Source organism: Selaginella moellendorffii, unplaced genomic scaffold (assembly GCF_000143415.4).
Source record: "Selaginella moellendorffii unplaced genomic scaffold, v1.0 SELMOscaffold_54, whole genome shotgun sequence".
Lineage (NCBI taxonomy): Eukaryota > Viridiplantae > Streptophyta > Lycopodiopsida > Selaginellales > Selaginellaceae > Selaginella > Selaginella moellendorffii.
Window position 1 is genome coordinate 1187479 of NW_003314315.1, and position 18073 is coordinate 1205551.

The following is an 18073-nucleotide window of genomic DNA, read 5'->3' on the forward strand; positions in this document are numbered from 1 at the left end:
AAACTGGACCAGCCAGATGTCAATCAACATGTGGTGTGATTCCCTTAGCCAACCAACAGAGTCGGACTCGAGACCCGCTCTGATACCAAATGTAAACTCCTGAATTTGGACTTCCCGGGAGGTCACCCAGCCCAGTACTATTCAAACCCAAGGACGCTTAACTCCAAAATATCCCAAGACCCTTAACCGATTGGAAAAGGGGGTGCACTCTTATTCATGGGCCCTTTCCCTCTATATTTGAACCCCATGGATCGTCTCTCAAGTCGTTCCCTTTGGTTGCTTACAAAGTCATCAGAGCTGGTGGAGGCTACTATCCATATCAACGCCAAGCAAGCTGACCACGCTCCACTTGATGCTGCCCATACCACTGAGTCAATCTTGTCCACGTATCCAACTGACGGTGACCAGGCGCCATTGGACCCACATGAGGCCGCCCCAGCCGCCGAGCCGGTCGTATCCTCATTTCCAACGGACTCAACGTGTGCCCAATCGTCTGACTACGCGCCGTTGGAACCTCCCTACACCGCCCCTGCTGCCTGTTCGGTCATGTTCACTTTGCCAGCTGAAATGGCGTGTGATCACACGCCATCGGAACCACCCCATGCCACTGTTGAGCCAGTTGTACCAGAGTCTACAGTTGAAATGGCATGTGCCCACACGCCATCGGATGCGATTGACCCCACATTGCAGAGGAGAGTATTTCCGCCCTTCACGTTTCCTCAACCAAAACCCTCTCAACGACCATCGGGAGCAACATTCGCTAATATTGTAGATGGTAAAATTGACTTGTACCATTTTTTATGCTGACGCATTTCATTTCAGAGTCACGGCGAAGGTATTGTATCGTTTTTGATCTGAACGGTGTCCTTTTCTCCCATGAGCGTGGCTCGTCCTCGAATGTCATTGCACCCTCCAAAGCCTGCGGTCGCAAGTTGGTCAAAAGAGACAGATTCACATTAATCACACGGGAGAAACTGCAGGATCTAATAATGACCATGCGACACTTAAAACAGAGGGCCGGGTTCAATTTGCAATTGGGAGTTTGGACATCCATGATGCGCCACAATGCATTAACGTTGCTACAGATGATGCACGATCAGACGCGAGTAATATTACCATTTGACTTTCTCCTAACGCAGGAGGATTGCTTGACTATGGTCCATGTGAGGGGTAGCAAGCCCATCTTCGTCAAGCCAGAGGCTGTAGTGATGAACCGGACTGCTAGCTCAAGTGAAATCCTCATCATCGATGACTCGCCGATTAAAACTGCAGCGAACACGCACACATATGCAGTGCATCCCATCTCTTGCAGTATGGAAACTAGGGAGAAGAAACCGTATGTTCTGGGGGACCTTGCAAAACGGCTTGGAGCGATGGTGATAGAGAACCGGCCAGTCCAGGAGGTGGCTGCAGAAATCAACCAAATGGCAGATGGAACGGTATATCAGAAGCCATTTGATCGGACAGACACCAGTCATCATTTATGGCATGTATATTGTCTAGCCAAGCACTATCCGCATCTCCATAATCTACTCAACCGGATGGGTTCTTCGACCACTGAACATGAGCATGGACGTATTAGAGAAGAGATGGCATTACTATTGGGTTTAAATCCTGATAGTGTGGAGAGTGATGAAATTCCAAGATTATTGTATAGGCGTTGGAGGCAAAAAATAACAGTCTGAGATGGCATGTATTTATTTAAAAATGTAACTTATTATGGCATGGGGTTCCATGCCATTGTATTAATATTAAAAGACAATTCTTTGAGAGGATTTGCATTATACTAGAAGTGTTACAGCATGTTATTGGAAGTCTACGAAGTTGTTTTATTAATAATGGGAAAGTAAAGATTGAATGGGGACTTGGGCTCCACCTAGACTCGGAGCAATTGAGCCAATATTAAAAGGATAGAAAGAAATTGGACGACAATAACAAGGAGAAGAGAGAGGTGAAGCAGTGGCAGGGGGAGGAGAAGTGATTGAGTAGACATTTCCTTGTTTAAAATAAAATGGCATGTGCCTCAATGCAGTTGAATTTTGTTATATTTATATACTATATAAAGGTTTGGAAACCTTATTTTACAAGTGGGATAATGACAATTCCCACTTTAACGAAATAGAGCTTTATTGGGATGATGCTCGACACTTACGTGAGTTTCCTACATGTCTTCAAGGGACGGCACTGTAGTGGTACAATGGTTTGAGCACAGCCACTCGTGGGGATTGGAGTGTTATTTCAGATGTCTTTAAACGCACATTTGGACATGCTATCGATTGTGACGATGCCTTCTAACAATTACATAGTTTTCTTCAAGGGTCATTTGAGTTAGAGATGCAATTTGGCATTTGTTTCCAAAGCCTTTTACTTCATGCGAAGCCAAATATGTTAGAGAAGATCAAGTTAGGAATGTTATGGCCAACACTTCATTAAGATTTTGTCAAACTTATGCATACACTTGCTCCAACCACCCTTGATAATGCTCTTCATTTGGCACAACGTTATGAAATGTCACATCTTTCAATTCTCACTACACATCCTTTAGCTCTACTTCCTGTGGGTAATGGTCTTATGTGAGACACAAAATCCCTAGGCCCCAAAGTGGAGCCGAAAGGGTGCCACGTGGTAGTGGCCAAAGCAAAAACCAAATGAGCATAACACGTTTGGACCAAAAGCTCCGACTTGGAAAGGTCAAGAGCGAGAGTGGAACTCCCAACAAAGTGCCCGAGGAACGAGCATGAAGCGAGCAATAAGCGAGGCTCCAAAAAGGGACCCAAAAGGACCCAAGATGGAGTCCAATATGGAGTCCGAGATGGAGTCCGAGATGGGACCCGATATGGAGTCCGGTATGGAGTCCGAGATGGAGTCCGAGATGGGACCCAAGATGGAGTCCGAGATGGGACCTGAGATGGAGTCCGAGATGGAGTCCGAGATGGGACCCAAGATGGAGTCCAAGATGGGACCCGAGATGGAGTCCGAGGTGGACCCGAGTTGGAGTCCAAGGTGGACCCGAAATGGACCCGAGATGGAGTCCGATATGGAGTCCGAGATGGAGTCCGAGATGGGACCTGAGATGGAGTTCGAGATGGAGTCCGAGGTGGACCCGAGATGAAGCCCGAGATGAACCCGAGATGGAGTCCAAGATGGAGCCCGAGATGGACCTGAGATGGAGTCTAAGATGGAGTCCGAGATGGACCCGAGATGGAGTCCAAGATGGAGTCCGAGATGGACCCGAGATGGAGCCTGAAGTTGAGACCGAGACCGGGACCGAGACCAGGACCAAGACCGAGATTGGGACTGAGACCGAGACTGAGGCCAAGACCGAGCCTGAGACCGAGCCCGAGACCGAGCCTGAGACCGAGCCTGAGACCGAGCCCGGTCCGAGTCTGAGTCCGAGTCCGAGTCCAAGTTTGAAAGGGTGAAAGCCCAAAGCATTTGTCTCCTAGACCCTAGGGGGTTTGGTGAGCTCCAAAAGTATAGTAGGGGGAGGACTGCAGTGGAGCCAGTTTGGCCAGGAAAGGCCAGTTTGGCCCAGGAAGGCCGGACCCAGTGTTGGGTGATGAGCTGCCCACTGGGAAGTCCAAGACTAGAGTGAACACGGACCGACAAACGGGGTAGCTTGGTGAAGTGTTCAAGAGCCAGCTCTAGTTCCCCCGGGAGATCGACTGGCCGATGCTCCCAGTCCAAGTGTGGGTGGCACTACCTACTTGGATACCTGGTGTGGCTCAACGGAACCTCGCTCTAAGCCCATGGCTAGAGCACCCAAGGGCAGAAGGTGAGGAGAGTACCCACGAGGCCCGTGTAGGGCCACGGTGTTCCGAAATGTTGCCCCAAAGTCCCAGACTATAGAAAGGAAGAGGAGTAGCCCTCTGGTGTGGTAACCAAAGACACAGTCACACAGTGAGGAAGTCCCAGAGGACAGTTGGACTGAGTGGTCGGGCCTGTGGGCCTTGATCCAGTGGCAGTGTTGGCGAACACGGCCACGAACAGAAAGGGACTTGGTGGGGACTGGAAAAGAGATATTAGGGAAGGCTATTCCCCATGTCTGTGAGCATCCTAAGGATGCGGAGGAGTGGATATAGGATGATCACTCATGGACGGATGGCCCAGTTTTTGAGAGATGGGACTGTGATGTAGGTGGCGTTAAACCACTGGTGTGACCAAGGTGAATAGGCATGGCCTTAGCGTAACGGGCCGATATGTCAGTGGTACCTTGGGGTGTCGGTCATGGGATCGGACACGTGGAGCACTTGGACCAAGTGCTAAGGTTGTGTGGCATGGATGCCATTCTTGGGCTATCAAGCCCCAAGTCCCGAATTGGACTTTCGGAGGTCGTGAAAGAGACTCCTCCAAGTGGTTGGAGATGTGGTTAAGTGACTAAAATAGAATGGAAAAAATTAGTCGCTTACATCCTATTTTAATGGAGGTTGATGTTGCTACTGCTTGAGTCCAAGGATAAGGCCAAGGACATGGTTGTGGCCATGATGTTCGCTGTTATGTGTGTGATGAAGTTGGTCACACTTATCGGTATTGTTGGCATTTTCCGGATTGGCAACCTCCATTTCCTAGATGGAAACTTTGGGATCAACGACATGATGTTATCTAGTATGTGCATAGCTATGTTTGGTGCCAAGCTTGTAATACTCCCCCTCGTGCCACAAAAGGACAATTAGAATCAATTGCAATTTCCCGTCCGTTTGAATTAGTGGTGTTTGATTTTATGGGACTTTTTCCACGATTAACTATTGGCAGTGAATATGTTATTATTGCTTCTAACTATTTGACTCATTTGGTGGAAGTTAGTGCTTTTGCTAGTGCCTTTGCAACTGCTATTGGATACTTCCTCCTCAATCAAGTGGTGTTCCAACATTCTTGTCTAGAGCGGATTCTTTCAGATAATGGTCCTGCATTTATGGCAAAGGTATTTCATGTTTTGATGTCTTGGTTGGGGATATGCCACACTTTCACGAGTGTTTATCATCCACAATCAGATAGTTTGGTGGAATAGCTCATTCGGACATTCAAAGGAATTATCGCAAAGTATGTGAACTTTCAACATTTGGATTAGGATGGTTATTTGCCGTATCTTCGGTATGCATATGTCATAGAGATGCAAAATTCTGTTGGTGCTTCATTATATAAACTCCTATACAATCATGATTTAATATTACCAATAGAGTTGGGTTTACTTTCACAATTATTACGAGTTGCTGATGTTAGGTTGTGGGATCAATATTTGATAAGCATTCTTCCACTTGTCTGAACAATGTTTGCTGAACACTTAAACCGCATACAAGTAAGACAACAATGGCACTATAACTCCCATCATCATCCACCTGCAAAGTATAAAATAGATTACTTAGTGTTAGTTTGTTTTCCTTATTTTACTATATGTGGTTTATCTAAAGGGCTTCTTGCTCAGTAGAAAGACCATATTAGGTGTTGTAGCAAGTTAGACCACAAGTTTATGAGATTCGGCATAATGTCCAGCAAGTCAATCCTCCAAAAATTGTGCATGTGCAACAATTAAAACACTTCATATAAAGGAATAAAAAATAACTGATACCACCTACAAATCCACCAATGCCTCCTTTTAATGTTCCTCCAGATCTCGGTCCATTTACAAGAGAATCCTAATGGTTTTCTATTATTCCAAAAAGAGGGGATGATATGATTTCCAATTGTACAACTATAATGCCATATACTAATATTAGTGTAGTAAGATTTTGGTAGTTGTTAGATTAGTTTCAATATGAACCACTCACTTTTGTATATAAGCTAGGGTTTTTGGGTTAATTTATATACATATTTTCTGTATTCCCTTTCCATATTCCATGCACTCATAATGATACTTATAAATTGTTAGTAAAATTGTATGTGAACCAAATAATTTAATTAAGTTTGAGCATTATAAAAATTTATAAAGTAGTCTAATCATTTAATCCATCTATTATTTTACTACTCAGACTAAAATATGAAAAACTCAAAAGTATCAAGTAAATATTTCTAATTCTTTGCCAAAGTTGTTAATAATTTCTCAGAACTTTGAATGTAATGGATCTCCTTTGAATTCTGTACTAATATGATCCTAAGATTTAAAATTTAATATAAGAGGTGCTTCATCAGTCATCATCAACACAACAACAAGAACCCAGAAAGTTTTGTATTTATCTATCTCTAATGCCAAAGCTAGTAACTTTGACACCTGGATTTTTCTGAAGAAGAGTAGTGCACCTTCTTGCGATGAATAGAGCATTTGATTTTACACTGCTTGCAGCTGGATCTGGGCACTTGCAACAAGAGAAATCCATCCAAGCCACAAGAAAAAAAGGGAATTAATTGTGTCGTTCCTGATTGCGACTGCCTCCGGCATTTGGAGTGAGGCTGCGCGATGGGGGAAGAGTTTTCGCCGCGGAAAATTTCGTGGCTGGAAGCTAGAACCTGCCAGGACTTGAACCTCGGACGTCCCCATCATCCAACGGCCATGATGTGATGCGCGTTCTTGGCGTCCAAGAGCTTGCCGCCCTCGTCAGATCTTGTGACAATCCCAGCGATGGCCGCCAGATCCACGCCCAGATCCTTCACAGCGACCACAAGAACAGCGTCTTCCTGCGAAATCTCCTGGTCCAGATGTATGGTCGCTGCGGCTGCCTGGAGGAAGCGCGATCGGTCTTCGATTCCACCTCGGATCGCAATCTCTTCTCTTGGAATCTCATCCTCCAGGCCTACATTCGCAACCACGACCTGGAGCAGGCGCGATCGGTCCTGGAAAGCATGCCGCAGCAGGAGATTGTGTCCAGCAACGCCATGATCTCGGCATACGCCGCGGCCGGAGACGTGCAGCGCGCCAAGCAGCTCTTCGATCACATCCCTGCCAAGAATGCCATCACCTGGAACGCGATGATCGAGATGTACTCGCAGAGTGGCAACCTCAGCGAGGCGGAGGCGGTATTCCACTCCATGCCGGAGCAAACCCTCGTTTCTAGCACCGCTATGATTGTGGCATATGCCCATAACGGGCATCTCTCACGCGCGCGTGAGGTGTTCGATTCCCTGCCCCAAAAGGACGTGGTGGCGTGGACGGCCATGATCCAAGGCCACTGCCAGAACCAGCGGCTGGATGAAGCTAAGGATCTCTTCGATAGAATGCCCACAAGGAATGTAGTAACATGGACGACCATGATCACAGCATATGCCCAGGCAGGGCATATGGAGCAAGCAAAGAGTCTCTTTGAGGATGCCCCGGATCTTAATGAGGTGGCATTTACGGCTATGATCGACGGTTATGCATCTAACGGCTGCGTGGAAGAGGCTAAAGCTTTGTTTGAGAGGCTGCCAAACAAAGACGTGGTGGCTTGGAACTCCATGCTTTGCGCATATGCCGAGAATGGGCATTTGGACGAGGCATTAGATTGTTTCCAAAAGATGGCTCACCGCGACGAGATCTCTTGGACGACAATGATCCATATGCTTGCCTCTAGAAACCATCTTGAAAATGCAAAGTTTATTTTCGATCAAATGCCTTACGATAGCAAGACAGCGAGCACGGCACTCCTTTCGGCCTATCTCTGGAACGGCCACCTCCAAGAAGGGATAAGCCTCTTCCAGGCAATCGAGGAGCGCGATGCGATCTCCTGGATGGCAATGGTGGCTGGCTTTGCTCGCAAGGGACTCCTCTTGGAAGCTCGAGTTTGGTTTGAGAGAATGCCAGAGCGAGACTTGGTCTCATGGACTGCACTGGTGGCCATGTATGCTTCCACTGGGCATGTAATTGAGGCCCTGGAAACCTTCCATAGGATCATCCAGGAGAGCACAATGCCTGATCACATTGTATTTACAAGTGTACTTGCGGCATGCCGCCACTCGGGTGTTGTGAAGATCTCTCGGGACTACTTCCAATCAATGATCCAGGATTATGGAGTCGAACCCATAGGAGAACACTACTGTGGGCTTGTTGATGCGTTTGCAAGGGCTGGAGAGCTAGAGAAGGCCGAGGAGCTCATCCACAGCATGCCATTCGAGCCTGAGAGCGTTGCTTGGGTCTCGCTGCTGGCTGCTTGCCAAAAGATCCACAAGGATCCCAAGCGTGGAGTTCGAGCTGCCCAGAAACTCTTGGTGCTAGGGTTGGCCTCACGGTCGAATTTATATGTGCTGCTCGGCCAGAATTATGGAAGTGTATTAACTTGATATATAAAGATTCATTATGATTAAGCTAGGGCTCACATTATTTCTATTAACTATGAAAAAGCCATGGGAGTATGTGACACTTGACATTACCACCAAAGAGAAAAAGAAAAAAATGACGTTGTCAGACCATTCTTTGCTACTGCCCTTAGCTTTGGAGAAGAAACTGAAGTTATCAAACCATTCTTTGCTACTGCCTTTACCTTTGGAGAAGAAACTCTTCTGTTGAAGATGGACAAGACATTAATCGATGCTCACAAGGCCTTCAAGTTCTTTAGTGGGAAAACTATTCCCTTGTAACACTACTTTCTGGCAAAGAGGCTAGGTGTGAATAACTTTCTAAAAAAGATGAGTAAAATATATAAGATTGTGGTTTTTACTCGAGCAATAAAGCCATACAAAGCTCAACCCAATTGGGAATCTTTTTGCCCATCGTTTCTACAAAGATTTGTGCTCAACCAAGGAAATCAGAGGGAAAAAGGTTGTGAAAAATCTCTCAAAATTAGGGTGGGACCTCAAACATATGGTGATTGTGGATGACAAACAAGAATCTTTTTGCTTGCAGCCCAATAATGAAATTGTCATTTGCACATTCAAGAATAGGAAAGGGCATAAATATTATGAATTGAACATGATAAGCAATCTGCTCAAGAAAATCACAAGCATTGAAAATGTAAGACAAGCATTGGAGAAGTTAAATAGTTAGACAATAAAGAAACTCATGTAAACACTCTGACTGTTTATGCTGTAACACTGCTCACTCTAAATTGATTCTGGCATTGTTTCTGTCAATCATAATCAGAAAGCATCTCATGCTGGAAGAGTTTGCTCCACACTTTTATGGAAGAGAAGAATTGGTTGGAGACTTTTGTGTCGCTGGATGAAAGTTTCTGGATCTCACATTCCTGAAACAGTATCGTATATCAAGTATTCGTGCTTCTTTCCCTGTCAGCTATGCCGATGACCTCAGCTCCTTTGCTTGAAGCTCTCAAGAGAACCGGCAAGGAGCGTGCCACTGAGTTTCACTTCCCAGGCCACCCCTTCAATTTTCCAAGCTTCTCGGAGCTCAACTCTTCCAGTTTCATGTCCCGGAGATGCCAGGCCTGGATAACTTGCACTCGCCACAAGAAGCGCAGCAAATGGCTGGGTGTCGTGGTTCTTGGTTAACGGCTCTACGTGTGGAATGAGCTGCTGCAAGCCCGGAGACGTTTTGATCCTCCCCAGGAACGCCCACGTCTCGGCATTCTCTGCCATGGTATGTTCTTCCTTGTTATGAAGAGCTCTGGGAGATTTCTCACGGTGTCTCTGCCGAGAGCATCGAGTTGGCCATCTTGGATTTGCAGAAAAGAAAAGACGTAGGAATTGGAGTTGTTCTGATTGTCTTGCCAACTTACTTTGGAGTGTGTAGCCCAGTGGACGAGATTGCAAAGGTGTGTCACGACCATGGTATCCTGATCATAGTTGACAAGGCTCATGGAGCTCACTGCAAGTTCCACTCGAGGTTTCCTGTAACGGCACTCGAGCAGGGAGCCGACGTTGCTGTCCAATTCACACATAAGGTACTCTCATCTCTTACTCAGTCTGGGATGCTCCATCTTGCGAGAGGCTGCAATATTGTAAAGCACGAGAGAATTAGCAAGTTCCTTGGAGCCTTGCAAAGCTCCAGTCCGAGTTACTTTCTCTTGGCCGCTCTCGATGCCGCAAGGGACCAGATGAGTTGTGCAGAAAGCAATGACCATCCACTGCTTGATACAGCTCTGGAGCTGGCTTCCACAGCTCGATGACGCCTGAAACAAATCCCACAAGTTTTAGTCCTTGATAGAGAAAATGTGAGCTTGGCAGCCAAACCTGATACTCATGTTTGATGAGCTTAGGATCACCATTGGTTTGTGGGAGCTCAGTGTCACAGAAACTCTTGCTGATGACTTTCTGTGCGATAAATGCAAGGTGGCGGCCGAGCTTCCTCTTCTGAACTCCATAACTTTTGCTATGGGAGCCAACACTAGCCACCCCTTGTCGACCAAACCAGTGTGGCAGCCATGGTTAGTCCCGACCATTCCGAATGCCGACCGGCCGACTGTGGTTATTGACCGGCTGTGAAAATGCCGAACGGCCGAACGGTTCACAAAATTTTTTTGAAAAAAAAAAAAACATTTTTAGTAAAACCACATTAATAAAAGTAGGAAAACCAAAGCATTAAACCAAACCAAACCAAACCAAACCAAACCAAAGCATTAGACCAAACCAAACCAACTACTACTCATCTTCTTCAACATCTTCGGCAAGTCCCTCGACATCTCCGGCATCTTCCTCAACAATCACATCTTCATTTGGAAGATCTTCTTCGGCTAAATCTTCTATACCAAGAGATTCAAGCCTAGCTTGCATCTCTACAATCCTCATCCATTGTGGTTTGATTGCAATTGTGTCGAGATCGATCTCTAGGAACTTCATTCCTTCACTTTCAATACGATCCACCACTCTAGTGTTACTGTGTACATAAACCAACTTCTTCAAGTTCTCTGGAAGCAAGCGATTGCGTCGTTTGGTTTGGATCAAGTTCCAGCTACTCCAATTTCACTCACATGGAGAAGAGCACACTCCTTGGCTCAACACACGAAGTGCTAACTTCCTGAGCTTAGGCATCTCATATCCATAGGATTCCCACCAAGACACTGGGAATTTCCTTTTTGCTTTGCTCTTCGGCAAATCTCGATTGATAGCTCTTCCAATTCCTCGTCGAAACATATTGAATTGCTCATCTAACTTCTCTTCCAACTGAGTGTCCCCACAGCAATAGAGTGATAAATAATCCATCCAATCACTTCTTACCTCAGCATCCAAGTCTTGCTCAAGGTATGAAGGATTCAAAGCATGTGCAGCACTGTGCATAAAGCTATGCATCATAAACCATCGAGCTCTCCATCTATGTTGGTCTTCAACCAAGACACACTTAATTGCATCAATTTTATATGCATCAAGCTTGCCATCTTGAGTTGCAAGCTCCAATCCTTCAATCATACGATACATTGCTTCATAAATTAATCTTGTTGTTGCGCCCTCACGATCGGCAAGACGTAACACCTTCAAAATAGGAGCTACCATAACCAATAAAGTAGAAACATTCTTCCAAAATTCATCATTGAAAATTGTTGTACGAACATCTTTGGCATCCTTTGTGTTATACCACTTCGACGATTCAAATTCTGCACTCACTATGAATCGTCAAAGGCACGGGAAAACATCTTCATGCTGGAGCTGGCTGACCATAAGAAAGATGTAAGCGAATCGAGTCTTCGCAGGCTTCATGAGTTCTCTAGAGCAGAACTTTCGAAATAAAGCAAGTAACATCGGCTTCTCAGTTATGAACTTCACGATCTTCTCACAGTCATTTACGATCTTAGACACCCAATCAAACTTCCCAATATCCTCCAATAATAAGTCCAAAACATGGCACACGCATTGATTGTGTAAGATAAAGGGGAATTCTTCTCTCATATGTTCCCCCATCGATACACAATTCGAAGCATTATCAATGATGACTTGAACAACATTTTCAACCAAAATGATGGGTCTAAGTTGCTCCCAAAGCCAAAGACCAGTCTTCTCTTCTCCTTTGGTGTCAATACCCTGCCAAAATATTGAGCCATGGATAGAGGTAACCATGAAATTTATGAATGATCTACTCTTTATATCAGACCATCCATCAGTCACTATTGTACATCCAAACCGAGCCCATCCATCACGAAAGAGAGCTAACTTCTCCTTGATTAAAGTATAGTGACGAGTGAGCTGAGTAGTACGAAGCTTCTTGTAACCAAGAATCCTCAATGCAGCACTAGGTCCAGCACTACAAGCGGCTGCGATCATCGCATGAAAATATAGGCTTTTCACAACATTAAATGGTATAGCATTCAAGAAAATGAACTTTGATATCGCATCATCTAAGTTCATGTTTCTTGCATCATCAAGCATTTCCTCAATATTGCCATCTCGCATTCGCTTTCGACCAACAGATGATCCCTCATGGCCTATAGAAGCACTCATAGGCTGAGATTGACTAGCACTTTGTGTACCAGCTCTAGAAGCAAATGCCCCATCAAAATGCCTACTCTATAGATTTGCTGTAGAAGGTAAAGACAAAGGGGCATTTGCAATTTGCTCCACAAACATTCGGTGAGCTTGGTTCTGAATATGAAGAGGAACGTTTGAAGCACTACATGCTTCAATATCATGCCCAGAAACTTTAGCAAGATGCGCCTTGATGCGTTTCGGCGGACCGCCATACATTTTACCACAATAATTACATTTCCAACGCCCAGCTCCTTTGCTGGAAGCATAAGGAGTGAGCTTGGTAACATGGGACCATGCCCAATCGGGCGCCATCGCTCAATTGTGCCAGAATCGCTATGAATCTCTACAATCAAATCTCTAGAATCACTGAATTTCCATTTTAGGGCAAAAACTTCAAGTGTCGCGGACTGGGCGATTTGATTTGTGAGGCCTCAGTGCTGCTCCACGCTCAATCGAAAGCAGAGGCAGGTACGCACGCAGCTCCTATGCCCTCCCCTCCTCGCCGCAGCAGCATCAGAAATCTAGCGCGAAGCGCGATCACTATTTTTTTTTTCCCCGACATTTTTTTTTTTCCCGAACGGAATCACGAACGGACCTGTCCGAACGCGGTCGGCGGCAGTCGGGGTGTAGGCCGACCGCGGTCGGGACCAACAATGGTGGCAGCAGACCGATAGAACTGAAGAGAATGTCACAGCATCCGGCTTGGCGAACTCTTGCATTCTCTGAAACAGATCAAACATTGCATCACTGTCCCCTTGATGGCTGTATCCTGCGATCAGTGCTCTCCAAGACACTGCGTCCTTGTCTCGAAACCCATCAAACACTCAGCGATGCCATAGAAACTTATGAGGGAGTTTGCCACCGCTGGAGAGTTCTCTGCCCAGCTTCTTCCATCAGACCAGCCTGTAGTTCTCCAAGACCTCCACAAGCCTTAAGTACCGCAGCAAAAGTCTGCAAGTTGGGGTTCAATCCTTGGAGTATCATCCTTAAAAATCTCCTGCAGGGCAAGCTCATGGTTGCCACTCTCGGTGTATGCTTCGATCATGGTGTTCCACGAACGACGTCTTTGATCACCATCTTGTCAAAAACCCGAGCCGCATCATTCAAACTTCCACACAGAAAGTAGAGACTGATCAAGTTGTTTGCAGTGTAAGCATCTTCCAGCCCGTCGAGAAAGTCAATGCCTTTTCCAGCGATGCCACTCTCAAGGACTTTCCATCCACAAGCCGAGCCTCTTCCTTCTCGGCCATATCCAGCTACATGTGGTGCGGCCAGCCGGATCTCGCGCTGATTTTAGGGTTCTTGAGGTTTAGAGATGAAGAACAAATATCTGGCGGTGGAAGAGCGGCGCTGTGGAAAATGTTCAAAGCATAGAGAACTTATACAACTCATGACCATTTTTCTGTTCGTTTTCTTTCTTTACAGGATAGAAAAAGACTAAGAAGGAGGATAATCAAAATGCAAAACTGTGCTTGATCTATGCAAACTCACTGGATGCGAGATTTGATCAGGGCTCCCAAAACTTGGCCAGGTCTTTGGTATAGACAGTCCGGTCCTGGATCTGCCAATCTACGATCCTTGCCTGGGTACATTTACAGATGAGCAGAGCGAGAAACAAATCCTCCCTGCTTCATTTATAGAAACAGCAGTGAGCGACAAAATCTCGAACAAAACTTTCCTGTCAATTTTCCTTGGTTGAGTGAGGTTTTTTTGTAGAGGTGGATTTGTAGAAGTTTAGGTCTTTAGCAAAGTCAATCAATTCTACATTTAAGGCCATAATTAATTTTAAGATATTCCAATTATAGGATAATGTCATCTTTATGTTGTTGAAACCTTCTAGAGGTGCAAAGAGATTAACTACACTAACAATTTGTTAGTTGTAAGTGATTAATTTTTTTCATTATACTTTAATCATTTAACTACACTTTAGATTAGTTGAAGTCTTACTTATAACCTTCATGAGTCTTATTCCTAACTTGAGGACTTGATAGCCTTATAGATGACATTTATACTATTTTATTTTTGCACTTGGTCCAAGTGCTTTATGTATTTGATCCTAACACAAACACCCAAAGGTATTACTAACATATCAACCTGTTATGCTAAGGCATGTCCATTCACTTTTGTTTTATTAATAATCTAAGACTATCCATACCATAAACCCATTTCCCATATCCACACTTTAGCACCTTTAGAATGATATAAAGAATACCCAATATCCCTTCTTTAATCCCCACTAAATCCCACTCCATTCACAGTAGAGTTTGCTTATACTGCCACTGAGTCAAAGCTTAAAGGTGTGACCATTAAGTTCTATTGACCTCTAAGACTTCCTTACCACATGATTATTCCTTTGGTCACTACACAAGAAGATTGTTTTTTTTCCTTTTCATAATTTGAAACCTTATGACAACATTTCAAAACACCATGACCCTATATGAGCGTTGTGAGTGCTCTCCCCACCCTCCGCCCTTAAATGCGTTAGCCATGTGGCTAAAGTGAGGTTTTGATGAGCCACACTAAATATCCAAACAAGTAATGCTATCCATACTTGAATTGGGAGCATTAACCATTTGATCTCTTAGGGCAGCTAGAGCTAGCTCTTAAGTTACCCCATTTGTTTGTTTATGTTCATTTTAGCCTTGAACTCTTTATTGGTTATATTATCACCTACTATATGGATATAACCTTCCTTGCTCACATTGTTTTTCCTAGCCAAATTGGTTCCACTAGAGTCCTCCCTTTATTATCCTTTTGGAGCTCACCAAACCCTTCAAGGTCTAAGAGATGATTACTTTGGGCTTTTACTCTCGGACTTAGACTTGGACTTAGTCGTGGTCTTGGTTTTGGTCTCAGTCTCGGTCTCGGTCTCGGTCTCGGTCTCAGTCTTGGTCTGAGTCTCAGTCCCAGTTTCAATCTTAGTCTTGGTCTCGGTCCTAGTCTTGGACTCTATAATGGACTCTATCTCGGACTCTTTAGACTGTATCTTGGATTCCTGCTTGAACTTCATTTTAAACTTCTTCTCAAACTCTATTTCGGACTTCATCTTGGACTTCATATTAGACTCGGTCCCATCACTTCCATATGTCAAGACACTTGCCATTTGTTAGTTCTTCTTGTATCCTTTTTTAGAGATTCATTCACTAATTGTTTCTTGCTTATTCCTCGAGCACTTTATTCAAAATTTCACTCACACTTTTGACTTTCCAAATTAGAGTTTTTAATCCAAACATATTATATTTATTGAACTTCCGCTTCGACCACTGCCATGTGGCACACTTTAACTCCACTTTGGGGCTTAGGGATTTGTGTCTCACATTAGTATAGAATGTAATTATCTTAGCATAAGCCTTAAGCATATTAGGCAACATTTTATGGCTAAAGATGTAAGTTAAAGTCATTGGTGTTGGTGTTAGCTTCATATATTGCATTTGAAAACAGTTCAAAAAATATAAAATATAATAAGTTGATGACAGCTCCATGACTAAGGCAATACTTGATTGGTCTAATATTGACCATATTAAACCTTGAGGACGATTGCTCTTGAACAACAATTGAAATGATTATATTATCCACAATGATGATTATGAGCACTCCTAATTTTCATCTAGTTCTTTTATTGAGAGTTGTAGAAAATGATCTCGTTGTACTTCATGGTGGGCACACATCATGACATCACATTTGCTATGGGAATTGTCTCTTTGTTCATGGAGAATCCATAGTCACCATAAAAAGAATAATTTAATATCTTAAAAGTACAGTCAATTATTATGTTGTATATGAGGAAGTTTTAGAAGCAAGATTTGACTTGACTGAATATGTTAATGTTAACTTTGTTAGACAGCCAAACTTCTACAAATCAACCATAGGTTATCGCTATAATAGTGATTACATGTTACATTAAGAGGAGCATATTAAGCCCTTTCTAGTGCTAAGACAAAGTATGTGGCATTAATAATGGTGACGCATGAAGCTATTTGGCTATGTTAAAATCTTTATATTACTCTTTTACAACAATTAGAGTGTTATTATGATATCATAGAAGGATGAAGTTTATTCAAACCAATGAGAACATGTTTGTGAGAGAACTCTTAAAGTTTATTTCCTTCTAAATCACAATTAAACATTAAATATTTTCATCAAAGCTTTAGTAGAAGCAACATTCACTAATCAATACCACAATCTAAGAGTTGCTTCTGTTGACTACATCTCAAAAGGGATGTTATATTATAGAAGAGTCCACCACCTCTAATTAGCTTTAGTTCTTCATTCTTAATTAGCTCTGGATAGCTATCAATTACTAGTTAGCTATATATCTAGAGTTAATTGGGAGTGAAGAATTGAAGTTCATTGGAGGCAATGGACTCTATAATGTTGCAAAACTCCCTCTCTGAAGCATCACTAATAAAAAGAAATTTTAGATTATATTTGGGAATGTTCTCTTTAGTAAAGGGATATTATTCATGATTTAGAAGGAAATAAACCTAAATCCCGTTGAGAATATGTTCTCAAATGAAATGAAACTGGTTTTAATATGCTCTATCTTGCCATGATATCTCACATCCTTCATGAGCGCAATAACACTTGGTATATGCTTTGTGGGAATAAAGTTAATATACAAAAGATTTTATGTAGTAAAAGAGCCTCACATGTCATTGTTATTAATACCACATACTTTGCCTCAATACTAGAAAATGTTTCTTGGTCTACTATGTAATGCCATGTGGATGAAGGTGGAGTCTTCTCCAACCAACATTGTCTCAACAAAGTTTGTCTTCAAGATCAAGACAAATGGTGATGGCAATATCACATGGTACAAGGCTTGGCTTTAATCATATTAAGGCCATCAATTTCACTGAGATGTCCTCACCCATTGTCAGAATCTAATCAATTCATATGCTTCTAAAATATTTACGTTCACCTCCTTCTTGTCTGGGTATGGCCAACACCATACCTACAATCTGAATAAGGTGATTTATTGCCTTAAAAAAGTGTCAAGAGAGGTATGAAAAGATGGACAACTTTATACTATTAATTGGCTTCACTAAAACTGATGCAAATCCAAGAGTCTACCTTCATATAGAGTGCAACTGGATGCTACTCTTGATTGGGCTTTATGTCAATGACATACCCATCATCATGGAGAACACAGCCTGTTAAGGAGTAGTTGTCTTCAAGGTTTGATATAGTCAACATTCGACCAATCAACCATTGTCTCAGCATCCAAATTTGTTATTGTGATTTTGTCATGGAGCTATCTCAAATTCATTAAGATGCAAAATGTGAAGCCCATATCAAATCATGTTGCCTAGCACACCAAAGAACTATTCTAAGATAATTACTGTTCTGTATTGACAAGCTATTCGCAAGGTACTATACTTGATGTTTTGTACACATCCATACATAGTGCTTGCTATGGGCATTGTCTCCCAATCCAAGTTGGGAACACTTTAGTAGATATGTTGATACTGACTTTGTTGGAGATCCAGATTTCACAAATCCATTAATATATATATTTTGTTTTAAAATGGGTTTTGGAGTGATCACATTGTCTAGCAAGAAGCACCATGAAGCAAAGTGCATGGTATTGACAAAAACACTCTTTGGCTACCCAAAAATCTTGTCTACATGAACTTTATTCCTACAAAGTTTATATTAATTTTCTGTGACAATTAGAGTGCTATTACTCTCACCAAGGATGTAAGATGTCATCATGGAAGGATGAATTCAAATGCTATTTCAGTTTATCCAAGAACATATTTACAAGGGAACTTTCAAAGTTTATTCCCTTCCAGGTTGTGAATAAATGGCAGGT

General features: G+C 43.3%; 2 protein-coding genes and 1 pseudogene across 2 annotated transcripts; 2 read left to right on the plus strand and 1 right to left on the minus strand.

Moving 5' to 3' along the window:
- The first annotated feature begins 7086 nt into the window (after nt 1-7086).
- LOC112350812 (pentatricopeptide repeat-containing protein At4g02750-like) lies at nt 7087-8187 on the plus strand. Its single transcript, XM_024687689.1, has one exon. The coding sequence runs from the start codon at nt 7087-7089 to the stop codon at nt 8185-8187; it is 1101 nt and encodes a 366-aa protein (XP_024543457.1).
- Nucleotides 8188-9138: 951 nt separating this feature from the next.
- Nucleotides 9139-10066, plus strand: LOC112350813 (annotated as a pseudogene).
- Nucleotides 10067-11409: 1343 nt separating this feature from the next.
- On the minus strand, nt 11410-12570 carry LOC112350815. The gene is made up of 2 exons (XM_024687690.1): nt 12356-12570; nt 11410-12265 (listed from the first exon to the last, which is right to left on the minus strand). The coding sequence occupies exons 1-2, from the start codon at nt 12568-12570 to the stop codon at nt 11410-11412; spliced, it is 1071 nt and encodes a 356-aa protein (XP_024543458.1).
- Nucleotides 12571-18073: the final 5503 nt, after the last annotated feature.